This window comes from Misgurnus anguillicaudatus, chromosome 7 (genome assembly GCF_027580225.2).
Source record: "Misgurnus anguillicaudatus chromosome 7, ASM2758022v2, whole genome shotgun sequence".
Taxonomy (NCBI): Eukaryota; Metazoa; Chordata; class Actinopteri; order Cypriniformes; family Cobitidae; genus Misgurnus; species Misgurnus anguillicaudatus.
In genome coordinates this window covers 20084509-20100326 of record NC_073343.2, presented here as the reverse complement: position 1 = coordinate 20100326, position 15818 = coordinate 20084509, and the positions used below count along the sequence as shown (strand labels likewise).

The 15818-nt window shown below is 39.1% G+C and overlaps 1 protein-coding gene across 1 annotated transcript in view; it reads left to right on the top strand.

Annotated features, from left to right (window-relative positions):
- Positions 1 to 328: 328 nt before the first annotated feature.
- LOC141365325 (snake venom vascular endothelial growth factor toxin-like) overlaps positions 329 to 15818 on the top strand; it is a 35676-nt gene continuing 20186 nt past the window's right edge. Inside the window, exon 1 of the mRNA XM_073869542.1 lies at positions 329 to 818. Within this exon, the coding sequence (XP_073725643.1) occupies positions 696 to 818 (123 nt within the window). The 5' untranslated portion in view covers positions 329 to 695. The remainder of the gene's footprint in view (positions 819 to 15818) is intronic.

The following is a 15818-nucleotide window of genomic DNA, read 5'->3' as shown; positions in this document are numbered from 1 at the left end:
TATCACATCTATTCTTTTCTATTATATTATATTATATTATATTATATTATATTATATTATATTATATTATATTATATTATATTATATTATATTATATTTATTATGATACTTTGTATAATTATGCTGCAATGAACTATACTCAAAAAAGTAAATCATGATGAATATTGTGTTTTACAGCTTTCATTTCTTTATACATTTGGTGGCAGCACATAAAAAGAAAAGCATACATATCATTTATTAATTAAAAAAGTAAAATAAAGTGAGAGGTTGGGGCATGGATGAGAGGGCAGTACTGTATATGAGCAGGGCTTTAGGAGGAGGAGGAGATTGAAATGATCCACTTGTTGAAAGGTAGTCACGGCGCTCGTGTGGAAGTGTGCCACACTGTTCGGAACATGCGCGAGCAGGAATACTTTACTTTAAAACGGACGCTGGATCTTCATCGGCGCTTGGGGACGATTAAAACCAGCAAACTATAATTAAAAACAATATTCACACCTGCTTTCAACATTTTACCTTTGAAATGTTCGTCCATCTTCCGATTTAATAACAATTGGGAGTCCAATTTTTGGCGTTTTTAATTTTACCTCATCACTTTGAGAAAGCTATACTTCAGTGCCGTCAAGGAAAGCAGAACCTGGGACATTTTTGTGGAATATTTGTTGAAATATACACATATTCAGCGTATTGTTTGGATGGACAACTGTTTGGATTTCTTTGTGATTAGATTTGCTATTGGACTACACTTCGAGATGAGTTATCTGACGTCATTGTTACATATTGCTGCTACGATCCAACTGAGCCTTTTACCTGCACAGGTGAGCATACGGGCCGTCCTGTATTAAAGGTAACCTGCATGTAATGATACACCATTTACGAGACGTGATGAAAGGACAACTCTACTGTTATAATCAACAAAGCGTTTGTATAGCGTAGATTTGTCGCGTCACTAATGAGTATTCACGCGCTTTCTTGCATTCCTCTCACGTTGAGCCTAGTCAAAAGTATTGATAGTTAAAACTTATGTTAATGTAAAGTATAAAGATTAGTAAATTTAAAAAAGAGTGCATGATATGGATTTAGGTCTACGTGCAGTTTGACACACATAAAGTAATTGGTTGAGTGAATGGAGTCGGTTTACTTTTGTCTCAGTAAAGCCTCACAGGCGTCTGTTTTCACAACTGGATCTCTTTTTGAAGTGCTGCCACAGAAATTGTTGAGTCATGAAACGTGATGGACTGCATCACTAAGCCGCAAGCGTGTGACACAGGGGTGTGTTCATAATACCTTTTTCAATAACAGAAATGAATGCCACAAGTATCCAGTATTAATTATATTTGACATAGTACTGTCATAATTTTATGGTTTTTGGACATGTGCCACCGTAATAAAATTACATTCTTTGAAGTAGGCCTATTTTTGGTAGTAGTGTAATGTAAATGTCACGCTCATGTATTAGTGGCATGCTATTTATTAGAATTAGCTCATGTGGTTTTCCACATGATATTATCACTGTATCATAATAGCCTACTGTTGTTTTTCTAATGCACGAAATACTTTTTCTCGCTCAGGTACTTTTGAGCATCTCTACTGACAGATGTTGAGTAGCCTACATGCTGTATGTATGTATGTATGTGTGACTGAGCGATATAGAAGATCAAAGTCAGGCCTATTTGTTTTATTTGCTTTAAAATATATATTTTTTAAACATTTATATGTTTCTTTCAAGAATAGCCCATTCAGCATTTCTCTTCATTTACACTCTCAGAAATAAAGGTACAAAAGTTGTCACTGGGACTGTACCATTTGAAAAGGTCCAAATATCATTTTGATACAGATACAGTAGGCGCTACAGGTACCAATATGCCCCTTAAAGGTGCAGTGTGTAATTTTTAGAAGGATCTCTTGAAAGAAATGCAAAATAATATACAAAACTATATGAAGAGTTTGGTTCCAAAACGCAATAAATCCATTTTGACAAATTTCGGTAAAAACGTGTTTTCTATACCAAGAAAGTGACAAGATGAAAACCACTATTTTCTGTTACAAACTTTCACATAGCATCTTTAGGTTATAAAAACATAAAAAATTCAAATCCATAACTTGATTTTCAAAGATTTATTATAAAAATTAATTATTTTTTCCACAAAATGCAATAAATCCATGACAGTTTTTTATTTCAAAATGCTATAAATCTATTAAATCAATGTATAAATGTGCATTCATCTTTACCATTTTATATTTATTTAGTTGACTAGTGGTATACAATTATTAAAAAATAAACATTAATGGCATTAACCAAAACACTTACTTTGTTATATTAAGAACACAATGTTTTAGCATGAGAAGCTTGATGCTGTCTGGAGAACAAGCAACCGAGTGCCTCTCGCGGAAATATTAGCTGTTGATGGCTTACGTTTCTTTCCCGTCACAGAAAACCATCACAGGTTTGGCAATGCTATTAAAGTATTATTTTGTTTTGTTTGTTGATCACGAAGTACAAAGTAGATGAGGAAAACTAGGATTCCGTGTACTCAGCACGCCGCCATGTTTGTTTACATTGCGTGACTGGTGGGCTGTAATATCAGAAATGGATTTATTGCGGTCTGTAAAAAAGGAGCATTGGCGTTTGTCGCATTTTGGGAAAAAAGGGAGAAAAGATGACAGAATATCACGGCGGGTATTGGATTTTGGGTAAAATTAATTATTTACTTTTAACTACTGACCTGATATAATACTGATTTTGGCAGTAACTCATTTTTTTCAAAAATGGCGTTTATCGCGTTTTGGAACCAAACTCTTCATATTATCAGTTGTGTATAAAGACCTTTTAAAAAGAACCGTTATGTTTTTATAACGTTAGAATGAGACATTTTTATCTACATACACCGATGGTCCCCTTACATGGAAGTCGACATTTTGTGCCATCATTTTTCTACAAAAGCCCTTAACGGACAAACTTTTTTACTAAGTTGTCTCCGATGATGAAATTTTTGTCCGGTGGTGGCTATCGTAGCTTCTTTTTGCCTTTCAAAAGCGAGGGTTGAGCAGTGGACTGAGCCGTTGGTTGCAATTTGCAACCTCACCACTAGATGGCGCTAAAATTTACACACTGCACCTTTAACCTCCTAATGGTGAGTTTACACCAACCACGGTTCAGGCGTCAAAATCGTGTCTACCGCGCCTAGTTTGCCGTTTGAACAGTTTGAATGCATTCGCGTGTGTAGAGCGAAGTAGGCGCGCGGAAAAAGAAAGCATAGAGACAGAGCGCAGCGCGTCACAACCTGAAAACCACGCCCACCGGGGGGGAAAGCAATCCAACAGTCTCCATTGACTTTGTATTGCAAAAGGCCGCCTCCTTGTCATTTCTGGCTTATAACAAAAAACTGAATAATGCCTAAAAGCTGCTTTGGGACAATATGTACAGCTAACAAGCCAAAGAACACAGAAATAAGTTTTTATAAGCTGTCGAGCCGTAAAACCCAGTCTTTAAGGAGAATAAAGTGGATCGCCGATTACGTTTCCCCCTATTGGACGCAGTTTTACTAATAGGAGTACTATGAAAAGTTGCCTGTTTCCATTTCTGTGTCTAAACGCTCGTTTTTTGAAGTCGACAGCTTATAAAAAATTATTTATTTATTTTTTTGGCGTGTTAGATGTACACCTTGTCACACAGCAGCTTTTAGGTATTATTCTGTTTTTAAGTTTAATCTGTAAATAAGTTTTTATAAGCTGTCGACCCCAAAAAACGAGCGTTTAAAGACACAAAAATGGATACAGGCAACTTTTCATAGTACTTCTATTAGTAGAACTGCGTCCACTAGGGTGAAACGTAGTCGGCGATCCACTTTATTCTCCTTAAAGGCTGGGTTTTACGGCTCGACAGCTTATAAAAACTTATTTCTGGGTTCTTTGGCTTGTTAGCTGTACATATTGTCACACAGCAGCTTTTAGGCATTATTCAGTTTTTTGTTATAAGCCAGAAATGACAAGAAGGCGGCTTCTCGCAATACAAAGTCAATGGAGACGGTTGGATTGATTTCCCCCCCGGTGGGCGTGGTTTTCAAATTTGCATAACGGCGCTCTGTCTCTATTTGACGCGCGTCAGAGGCAAACTCCGCTTCTTGTGGGAGCGGCAAGTGCTATGCGGTTGTCTGTTTGCAAGATGACTGATGTTGATTGTGCATTTATTGAGAGAGTTACCGGTTTGTATTTGGTAACCTTACTATAAGGGGAAAATAAACGGCGCGGGTCGATAAACGTGCGGGTCGATAAACGTCACGTGACTCAAAAGTGAAATGTGTATTACAACTTACCAGGTTGCCCGATGTCCTCACTCTTCCAAGCAAGGCCCTTTTTATTCCTCTCTCTATAGAAATAAGAACTTGTGTCGTATAGCTCCGGGTGACTGCTCACGGACAATATCAAGCATTCCTTCATGTTGATGAGTGACTCCGGGCGTTGCTGCCTCCACAGCAGCAATCAGGCTGATTGGTTAACGCGGGGCGAAATTCCGCCAAAGTTCAAATTTTTCAACTCGGGCGTCAGCCCGCAATTCGCGTCAAACACAAAATGCACAAAAAGCACCACGCACAACGCTCAATTTGCGCCTTTCGCGAGAGCTAGACATGCAAATGAGGCGGAAACGCATCTTCCGCGCCAAACGCCTTATCCGCGCCGCGGGACCTCAAGACGCACGTCAACACGTCTTCACATTGACTTAACATTGAAATCACTCGCGCTTCACGCCTCTTCCGCGGTTGGTGTAAACGCAGCATAAAACCTGGTGTGTCCACATGCGTGGACATTACATTTTTTGTTGTTTGCACCATAATACTTACTTTGGACTTAATTTAACTGGAACCTGTTGTACACAAATGTGGACAATTACACTGCTTAATTTTCAAGTAAAATATTTTGTTATTGGTTCTTCCTAGCCCCAAATAGCTGGAAGAAATCTAAAATGCAAAGCTCGGGTCTTAGGAGGTTAAGGTACAAAAGGGTAATTTTTGAAAAGGTACTGCCCCAGTGACAACTTTTGTACCTTTATTTCTGGGAATATAGTGAAAAGAATAGGTAAATTTGATATCAAGGATTTGTTTTCCTCCATTAGTGGGTGAGGCGTACCTGCTGAATATATCTGTGGTCTTTGGTTATTTAGCATTAATCCATCTACTGGGCAGGTCAGAACAAGGTAAACTAGTGTAACAACCCCCCACCAACACTTTTCAGACCCCACAAATGCCTTGCATCTCCGTTCACATTTCCAAAATACACTTATGCTGTCTCTAATATCACTGGATTAAACCAGATGTCTGTGTGTGAGTGTGTGTCATCTGTCTCCTGTTTTCCCCTTACGCCCATGGCAAAAGTTTGCGACTGTTTGTCAGACTTTATTTTAGTAGTTACAGGAAGTTGGCAAACACCTGCTGATACTAAAAGTAAAGGCTCAATTAGGAACTTCTTTTGTTCAAATGAATGGACTTGGACATCCTCCCATCTTACCACAGCTTGCTGCTTGTCTTATTAAATGCCCAACATTTCAAAGAAGCTATTCTCTTCTGCTAATACATCTTTTTGAAACTGGTCGTGTTGTCTTTGCAAATGAATGGATATTCACATTTCTTTTTAACATTGTGATTTTAGTCCTCGCGCTTTCCTGTTGAGATGTGACAGTCTCCCGTTCCCTGTTTTAAGAGGATCTATATAGAGCAACATTGTAAAGAGGAGTCGCTGTATCATTTCTAAAGCCGGATAATCTCTGAAATCCTTGGTTTAGGTGTGAAAGTTTAAACTTATACATAACACAACAAAAAACTCTTCACTGAAAGCTGGAAATAATTGTCGAAATTGGCTCACGCTTCAAACCTCTAGCTTTGTTATTCAAAATCTGATGCAGAATCACGAGATGCTTATTTTTGCGGTCAAGCAAACACAGAAAACCCCTTAATGCAATAGCATTCAAGCAATTATTTGGAGAGGATCTTAAGTACCAAGCATTGCACGTTTTAAACATATGCTATACATTATAGTCTATAAACGCCTGGTTTTACCGAACGTTTTAAATGCTAACGATTGAACATGTAATACTTCATAAACGCTTTACTCCTTTAGAAGTCAAGATGCTGTGAAGAATTTGTATAACCACATGAGATGCACTCGGCAATTGCAAACACATAAGCTGTGTCATTTGGATAAAGTCAAGGCTTTAGAATACTTTTAGCACCTTAAACTGGTTTAAGTTCATTTAAGTTTGTCTGAGACTAAAAAACATCAAGTCTGCACTTTCGATGTACACACTGGCCACCTAGTTGTCCATAATGCGGTGAAGTGCATTCAAATCACTTTTTGCCCCTGGGCGAATAAGATGCATTTCCCAGTGGGCCAGGACGAGTCCAGTGTGTGCTGAATAATGTGAACTCCATGCTCCATGGTTTCTCCTCCCAAGAGAGAGAGATGTCTCCTTTATGCTGTCTGTCTCATCTGCTTTTCCACCGTTAACCATTCTAGAAAAAATCAAACAGAATGGAAAAGTAAATATTGGCCATGTGGTTGTGAAGACTGTATATAAATGTTTTCTTGTGCTCTCTGTCTTGTGGGGTGGAGTGCCTGGTTTACCCGAAATATTCGCAATGTTGAGTCAGACACTTGGAGAGATTCTTCCATGTGTCATTGTTATACAAGCTTACGTGTCGCCAGTGATGATGTGTCCATAATGGTTTCTGGTTTAAAGTGATACATCATCATTTTCGTGTGACATCCAACATCATTTTAATGCTTGTTTACAGATTATAAATATGTGACCCTGTCTTTGAAAACCCAGCTAAAATAATTTTTTATTTATTATTTTCTAATACATAATAATGTTAAAACATTCTGTAAAAATATAACTTTTAGATTGAGTATATAAATACATGACAGGTGAGTTTAATGTGAGCTGTTTATCTTGGTATTAGACATCTGTTGTTATTATCTATGAGCGAGCAAGGTGCTTAACCGATGTTGGGAGTGAGGAGTGTTTCTGCTAAATTTAAAATAAAATGTGCAGTATTTTAATGCAGGGTATGTCTTTAAAATTTTAAGTAGGAAAACTTTTTAAGTGACAGACATAATACATTATAGGGCAGTGGTTGTCTATTTCAGTCCTGAGGGCCAAAGCATTCCAATTTGTATAATTACCTAAAACTGGTGTTTTGGATGGAGACAACAAAAAAACTGAGATGGGTATTATTGTGGTTAAATTGAACTGCAGTATTAACTAAAAGAATTATTATGAACTGGATGAATATGGAAACAGACCTCTGTTTATGCTGAAAGAAGTTTATGCTGACGCAATTTACGTTTATGCATTTGACAGACACTTTTATCCTAATTGACTTTTAAGCTTTGCATTTTTATCAGTATCGAACCCTTTGACCTTTGCACTGCTAAGGCAATACATTATGAATTAAGTTGCTGAAACACTAGAGGGAAAGATGTGGTGACTGCTGTACTGTAGGTGGTGGGACTACTTCTTATTTGGATGTTGTAGACACTGAGGCATATTACGTACTCTGTAATTACAGAGGCCTATAATCTCATATTGTCCCTGCATGTTTACTGTATAAGTTGATGTGACATGTTGCAAGTTTTGACCTGTTAATCTGTCTCTCTGAGGATGTGTTTTTAAGCTTTTAGTGTGTGCTACTAACAGGCTAAACAGTCAGGCTCTTAAATACATCCACAGCCAACCCATTTGATGAGAGAGTCTGTAATTGCTTAAAGGTCCTCTGTGTAGATTTTAGCGGCATCTAGCGGTGAGACTGTGAATTGCAAAGAATGGCTCTGTCCACTGCTCACCCCTCCCTTTTGAAGCGCATAGTTAAGCTACGGTAGCCACCACAGGAAAATAATGTCATCATCTGAGACAACGTTGTGACAAAACAGAACAGTTTGTCCATTTAGGCTACTGTAGAAACATGGCAGCTGTATGTAGATAAAAGCGGCCCATTTACTGTTCATTTTGTAAGGCCTTTATACATCGCTGATAGTATTATGCATATTATATTGCATTTCTGCCAAGAGATACTCCTAAAAATTACATAATGCATCTTTAAAGGAAAACACCACCGTTTTTCAATATTTTACTATGTTCTTACCTCAACTTACACAAATGAATACATACCTATCTTTATTCAGTGCATGCACTTAATCTTTGTACAGAGCGTCGTGAATGTGTTAGCATTTAGCCTAGCCCCATTCATTCATTAGGATCCAAACAGGGAGGAATTTATAAGCCACCAAACACTTCCATGTTTTCCCTATTTAAAGACTGTTACATGAGTAGTTACACGAATATGTATAGTGGCACAAAACATGCAGATTTTTAAGCGGATAAAAAATTTGAACTTTATTGTATGGCGGAAGAGTGCTTAGTTTGCAGCACTTCGACCTTGGGCTCAGTAATATTGACGGAGTTTGAGCGAGAGGGGGAGTAGTCAGGAGATGATGATGTTACTGCGTGCCGAGGTCGAAGTGCTTCAAACTAAGTGTAAGTGTGTATTAGTACATGTTAACGATATGCAAAAGGTACATACCCCAAAGTAAACAATGACGCAAGTTATCGTCTTCAACATAAATTTATTTTCTTGGACTACATCAAACACATGGATTGTAGGCAACAGTTTATGGATTGGTGATGTAGACAAGACCAACATTATCATAATTCCTCCCGCTTTGGACTTACACCCTGTAAGTTAACTTCTGCTAGCAACCGAATCTTTCAAACATGGTAAAGAACGTCACGTTTCTGGCTGACGTCCGAGGTATTCAGGCCAATCACAACGTACAGATTAACTGGCCAATCAGGGACAAAGAGCTTTTCAAATCCGGGCGTTTCAGGAAGAGAATGAAATCTGGAGCTACAAAAATGTAAACACATTGTATTATACCAAATACACAAAATAACGTTGTTTTTTAACAATGAAATAGGTGCTTTTTAACCACATTAGCACTGTGAATGTGTGGGTTCATTCATTTATCGCTAAATTTACTGTGCTCTCCCATTCTGTTTTTTTTATTGATCTTCCTGTGTCACATGTGCCATTCGCTTTGTCTTCTTTCATAGTTCTTCCTCCCAGTGCGCAACATTCTAATTTTTAGGTCCAATGACATCCCATCATTTGTTTCCTTCCTCACTGTATCGTTTACATTGTCTCTCTTTTTGCCTTTGTATTCCAGTGTCCTGCATGTTTCTAGTCTTTGATGTCCTCTTGTGCCTGGCAGTGGTGCTGAAATGTTGGGATCTTGATAAGAGAGTTTTTGTGCTAATTTACAAAGTTACCAGCATTTGGTTTTGAAAAGTATCTTCTGGTCATCTGATCTTATGTCAGATGTTGGCGGTGTTCCCTCTAAGCCGCATGCAAGCATGACTGTGCACTTGTGATACTGTCCCTGCACCGCTCCAGAAAATCCAGGCAGAAGGCAAATCACACAGAGAAAGGCAAATCACACAGAGAGAGGCATAATTTTTTTCTGTTTTGTTTCTTGAGTCATCTGTAGTATAGACAGAAGTAATGTTTTCTAAGTGTTTTCCAAGTCCATGCCAAAGCAGCTTTCACATGATGCCTAGGACCACCCAAGAGTCCGTCTGATTGACATGTAAAGCAACCAGTCACACTTTCCAAGCAAACCTTTTGAAATTCGGTATAATTCAACCAGCGCACAACATCAAAGCAATACGAAAATAATTGGAGAGCAGACTGCTCCTATATCCGTTAACATTTTAAGTCTTGCTGTTAATGTCATAAGCCAAAGGTCCGATGATGGGTCATTTGGAATGCGGTAACACGTGGCTGTATGTATTTGTGCAGCGCATATAAGAGTGTTTTACAGTGACAGCTGAAGTTTCGCATTCCGGCACGCGTGCCCCGCCCCCAAATCAAGCAAAACGTACCTGAGATCACCTCTGCAAAGTGTACCCAGGTTCACTCTGGGGTGTCCAAACCTGTTCCCGGAAGGCCGGTGTTCTGCAGAGTTTAGCTAAAACTTCCCTCAACACAACTGCTTGAAAGTTTCTAGTCTGCCTACTAAGACCATGATTAGCTGTATCAGGTGTGTTTGATTAGGGTTAAAGCTAAACTCTCCAGAGACAACGGCCCTCCGGGAGCAGAAATGGACACCTCTGGCTTAAGGGCGCACTCACATTATCCAAACCAAACCATGCCCCAGCGTGATTGTCACCCCTCCCTTCTCCCCCACGCACACTGTACTTTTTATCGATTCGAGTCCGGGCGCGCTTCGTCATTAAGATGCGGTTGTTTTGAAAAAGCAGGAAGTAAAGCTCTCTCTTAACACTGGAACCCACCGTAATAAGAAGTCTGTGTTTTTTATTCGGAGTCGTTTGGTGCGCAATTACAGACAGCCCTTTCACATGTCATCATATTGCTTAGTTGACCTGTCACGTGCGCAGCTCGGACATTCACGTAACCCTGCTGCGCGCATAAAAAGGTTTTTACGGAGGCAGATGAAGGTGAGTGGTCGCGCAGCTGACGTCTTCACCTTTTGAATCGCGCTCAGGCGCGTTTGCGCTCACACCACAGCCTTCCACGCCTGAGCCTAAGTAGAGTTGTTCCGATTCCGATACCAGTATCGGAAATGCGGCCGATACCACAAAAAATTCTGGCATCGGAATCGGCGAGTACTTGAACCCATGTACCGATCCGATACCATTTTCCTAATAAACCTAGTTATGCCGTTATAGCTAACACTAAAGCTAACGCTGCAAAGCGAAACTCATTTCTTCTTCGCTGCTCTGAATGCGAACACCAGGAAGTTACCACACGCGTGACGCAACCATTGTTTACTTAGAGCGGCGAAGGAATGAAAGCATGCAGCCGTATGTCCGCTGTTTGTAAGTATTTCAGACTAATAAAACATCGACATGTCTCAACGGAATCCGCTCCCGCAGATTTCCACGGAAAACTCCGCAGATTTAATGCCCGTGATTGACAAGCACACATACCCCGCGCTTGAGATTTGAGTTGTCATTGACAACAAGCACACATACCCTCATGCGTTTGTGAGCAGCATTGACAAATACATGAACCCCGCGCGTGCTGTTTGCTGTGATTGTTTTTAATGATAAGAGTATGAGCCGTTTGATATATGAGATGAAATAAAATTTACCACTGAGTTTAACCGCAGATCTTACTTGTCTCTGTCGTCTATGTGACGCGAAAGTCAGCACACATCATCATTTCAAATCAGTTTACAAGACTGCTCTTGTTAGTTTACATTGCGTTGTAAAAATGATGAAATTATCTTCATACGTGCTTAATTCATAATAAGAACGTAGTAACACAAGCTTTTATTTTGCTATAATATATATTAACAATAATATATGTCATTTTAGGCTACAAACTATAATTCTATATTGACAATCACATTATCTGTTTCATGTTGGTCCAGTTTAATTCAGAGGACTCATTGGTTTGGTGTATTCATTTTAATTGTAAGCCTTTAAAAAGTCATTATTTTAGATGCAATTTTATACTATTTAATAGCTTAAATTCTTTAATTTAAAACCATCCCGAAGAATTCCACAGATTTTTCCAGTAATTCTAAAACTAAAACAGCCTTTCAGTTTACAGTGTTAGATTTGTGGCTGATTTTCTCATAAGAAAAATAAATATTACTGTTAAATGTCTTTCAGATAATAAAAATACTAGTTCACTGTATGTATTTGTTAATGTTTTATACAGGAATAAGTCTGAAGCACACCATAAAACAGTTATATCCATTCATACAGGGCTAGTAGTATGTACAGCTGTATATTATACAGAGACACACCCAGGTATCGGATCGGTACTTGGTATCGGCCGATACCCTGAGTCCAGGTATCGGAATCGGTATCGGGAAGAGAAAAATGGTATCGGAACATCTCTAAGCCCAAGTGAACCGTGCTCCGGCCCACCTCTGCAACCCGGCCGCGGTGCGATTAACCAATCCGCGCCCGGGCGCGGAAGAGAGCGATCACACTTGTCAAACAAACCAGGCTTTGGGGTCAAACGCGCCCGAGCGCGGTTTGGTTTGGATAGTGTGAGTGCGCCCTAAGTGTACCGCACCCTAGAACAGTATGGAGGGATCAAACTAGCCAAAAAAAGACTTACTTTAGGGTCAGTACTCGGGTATGGTACGATTCACAAAATGTGCACTGTAAAAAAATTCCTGTAATTTTGCAGCTGGTTGCCAGTAACTTACTGTAGAAGATAAAGACTGAAAATGTTTCAGGTTTATTTAACTTTAAACAAACTGTTGCCAGTAAATAACATAGATGTAAAATCTAAAGTAAGTTACTGGCAGCTAGTTGCCAGTAATACCCAATAATACTGTAATTTCTACAGATTTATTTTTACAGTGTACACCCTTATAGTACTTTATGGTTTTACTACAGATAAAAAAAAACACGGTTAATTTTTGTAAGGGGTAAAAAGGAAAAGTTGGATCGACTTCTAAAACACTTTGTTCATTCTGAGTTTTCTCACTTTAAGGGAAAATGTTTAAATATTATAGATGTTACCAATTGAAGTTTTTTTTTTTTTTTCATTTTCACTTAAGTAGCTACACAAGAGATTATAGACAACATTTGATGACAAGAAGATGACATAGTTTGAAATCTAGACTATATATTTATATTGGGGCACTCTGCGACCTACAAGCATTAAATGGCTAAAAAAAGAAAAGGATTAGTTTAGGGTTAAGGTTGCAGTTAGTGTATTCACAAAGCAACATGGATGCAGATCCTTCATAATTGTCTCAGACGGAAGTCATAATGAGGATGTTATGCAGACAGTGAAGAGCAGTGTATAGAGACCTACGCCAAGGAAAAAGAACTGAAGCAATAAATCAGGAAAACTCCCAAATAAGGGATAAGAGGCGAGGGAGTGTCAAGAGCGACAGCGACCGTGTCATCACGCACAAGCTCCGAACATGATTCACTGCAGGTGTTTCCTCTCCGTCAACACTCCGAGCAAAATAATACTTGAGACGGGCCATCTGCGTCTGTGCTGGTTTCCTCTGCCTCTGTAACGTGGTGTGGCAGCTATTTATACAAGCCCCATTGACGGCGTTGCTGGCAAAGCAAACACCTGAGCCCTGAGGTTACAGAATTGTTAACCGATCCAACTCAGATCTCCAGCTCTGCCAACATACTCGATTCACTTACAGTAAGATTCTTTTATGAGTCCGTAATGAAAACCCAGCTGTTCATTACACCAGTAATAGATGTTTTATCTAGAGATTGCACATTCAGTGCATATTGCATTTCTTGCATTGCCTGTTGTAACTACACCGTGTGCATGCTATTGTGTTATGTAAGTGTCTCACAGAAACAAAGCCTTTTCAGCCTGGTTCAAAAGGTTAACGTCTGCTTTTGCTACCAAACACGTCCGCTCATCACCACAGACTTTAGCCTTTTGTGTCAGTGGATTTAAAAGAAAACACAGGTCGACACGGATGTAGCACATCCTGAAAGTTTTCCCCTGATGAAATCAATCCGGGTTTAAGAAATTATTACGAGGATCAAGTTAATGACAGCAAATGTAAGATTCAAATAATATGTAACTTAGGCGATTTATGAAATTATTTATGTGTATGTTTAACTCTCATTAAACCAGTGGCGGCCGGTGACTTTTCTTCCGAAGGGTGCAAATTCAAAACATGTGTTCGGAGTGTCATGTGTGTTGCTCGTCATTTCAAAATGTGTTTGTTGCGTCATGTAAAACATGTGCATCATGCCTTTTGTCAACGTAAGTGCCTGCTGCACACGAGTCGAAAGGTTTTATGATAAAAGAGATGCTCGTGTTCACAAAGTACTCGCAAGACACAAAAAGAAGTCACCGGCCCCCATGCATTAAACACATAAATTATTTCTTTCATGTATTTACTGTGGTAATATATGTTTTTTATACAACAAGAGCTGTGCCACTATAGTTAATATTGATTAAAGCAATCAGACAATTATTGCCACAATATGTAAGCAGTGTTTCCCGCAGCACTTTTCAGTTTGGGCGGCCCGCCTAAGCTGGGAAACCCTACCGCCTTAACTAGGTCGTTAAAAAAAATTTTGCTGCAAAAAAGGCCATCAAGTGCATCTCGGAGAATAGCACGGACGCTCTTCACACCGCGAACGGGCACACACGTGGTCCGTCATGTCTGGAGGATAGCCAGTTGATAAAACACGTGTCCGTGAAAACTGTAAGTGCACTTGTGTTTTGGGTTTATTTAAGCCTGTTATTGTATTAGTTTATAGTTCTTGCAAATTTAAAGTAAGTTAGCTGGTAATTTTGTTGTTTGAGCAACCTGCTAGCTAGGTTTCACGTGCCTGTTGATTAACGTTAGATATAATTGTTGAGCGCTCTTGCTCACGTTATTTATGTGCATTATTTACATGCTACAGTAGTTACACCCCTTTCAGATAATGTATTAATAGTGGAAAATAATCAGTTTTTACCATTTTTGCGCTATCTATCATCATTCGCCAGATGTTCTACAACATCTGCTTTAGTTTGTGTGTGTTTATTAACCCTTTAGTTTCACTTCATCACGCAGCTATTCCCGTTAGAGGTAAAAACATTTAATTCATTAATAATCTAGTATGTGTTCATTTTCTGTCATAGTTTTTTTTTAATTAAGTTTATTTGAGTGTTTTAAATAAAAATATTTTAATTTTCATCATGACGCACCCGGCCCCGTCCCCCGTCCAACCCTACCACCTTAACTAACAAATTTTCTGCTGAAAACTGATTTTGTATGTTAGAAAATATACAAAAAACACTTGCACTGTGAGATGTGTTTCATGCAATTGTGTACGTACCCAAAAGTTCCCAAGGATTTAAAAATCCAGAGAAATTCCTATTTTTTTTAAATGTAGAAACTACGGCAACACGTGTCCACAAATGCTGAAGTGGTGGTTATGCAGCATCTAGCATGTCGCTGTTTTGCCTGGCATGTGACCAAGCGTTTAGGTAATAAAAACATTAATTCATAACCCCATCTATGAACATGATTAGTGCTACGCCTCTGTATGGTGAAAACAACATCCCCATCGTTCCACCGCTTTTAGTAGGCAGGTCAATTGGTATTTCATGCATTCTGACATATTAACACAGTTAAAGAGTTGGATTCCTCATGCTAAACATTTGCAAAGGTTCAAAAAAGCAGTTGGACATATGACAGAATATTTCTGAGCCAAATACACTCCTCCACTACTCCAACTTTATATCGACTTCTGAATCTGGTGCCTAACAGAGCCCCCTGGAACATTGAAAGTCTTTATATGGAGATATGGAATTGTGCACACACCAACCAACCAACCAAGAGCTGACACGAAATCAACGTCACTGAAGTAGTGTGTTGTTGTTTGTGAGTGAAATATAAGCTTGTTCAGCTTCCCAATGAACCCAGCATTATGGAAACAATGAATATGGTTTGTTTATCCGGGGTAGCAGCAGAGTTGTGTGTCTTTGTTTAATGCTGGATTTCGTTGAAATGGGCGGTCCCAACCGGGTCGGTACTCGCAGGTGTTTGCTTGTGATTTGCTCCTTCGCGTTACGCCTCAAGGGGGCGGGTTTTTGCAGAAATGATCGGTAGAGCTGATCTGTCTCTTATATAAATCTGATAAAACGAAAGACTCTTTGGATATGAAGACTGCAGTACTACTCTATAGGTACTCAAGATTAACGTGAGATAAGCAGAAACAGCGTGTGTTACAGTATGTGAGCTTATAATGAGCGCCATATTTGCAATGCCTCCAAGTCTTGTTATATCAAGACACACGA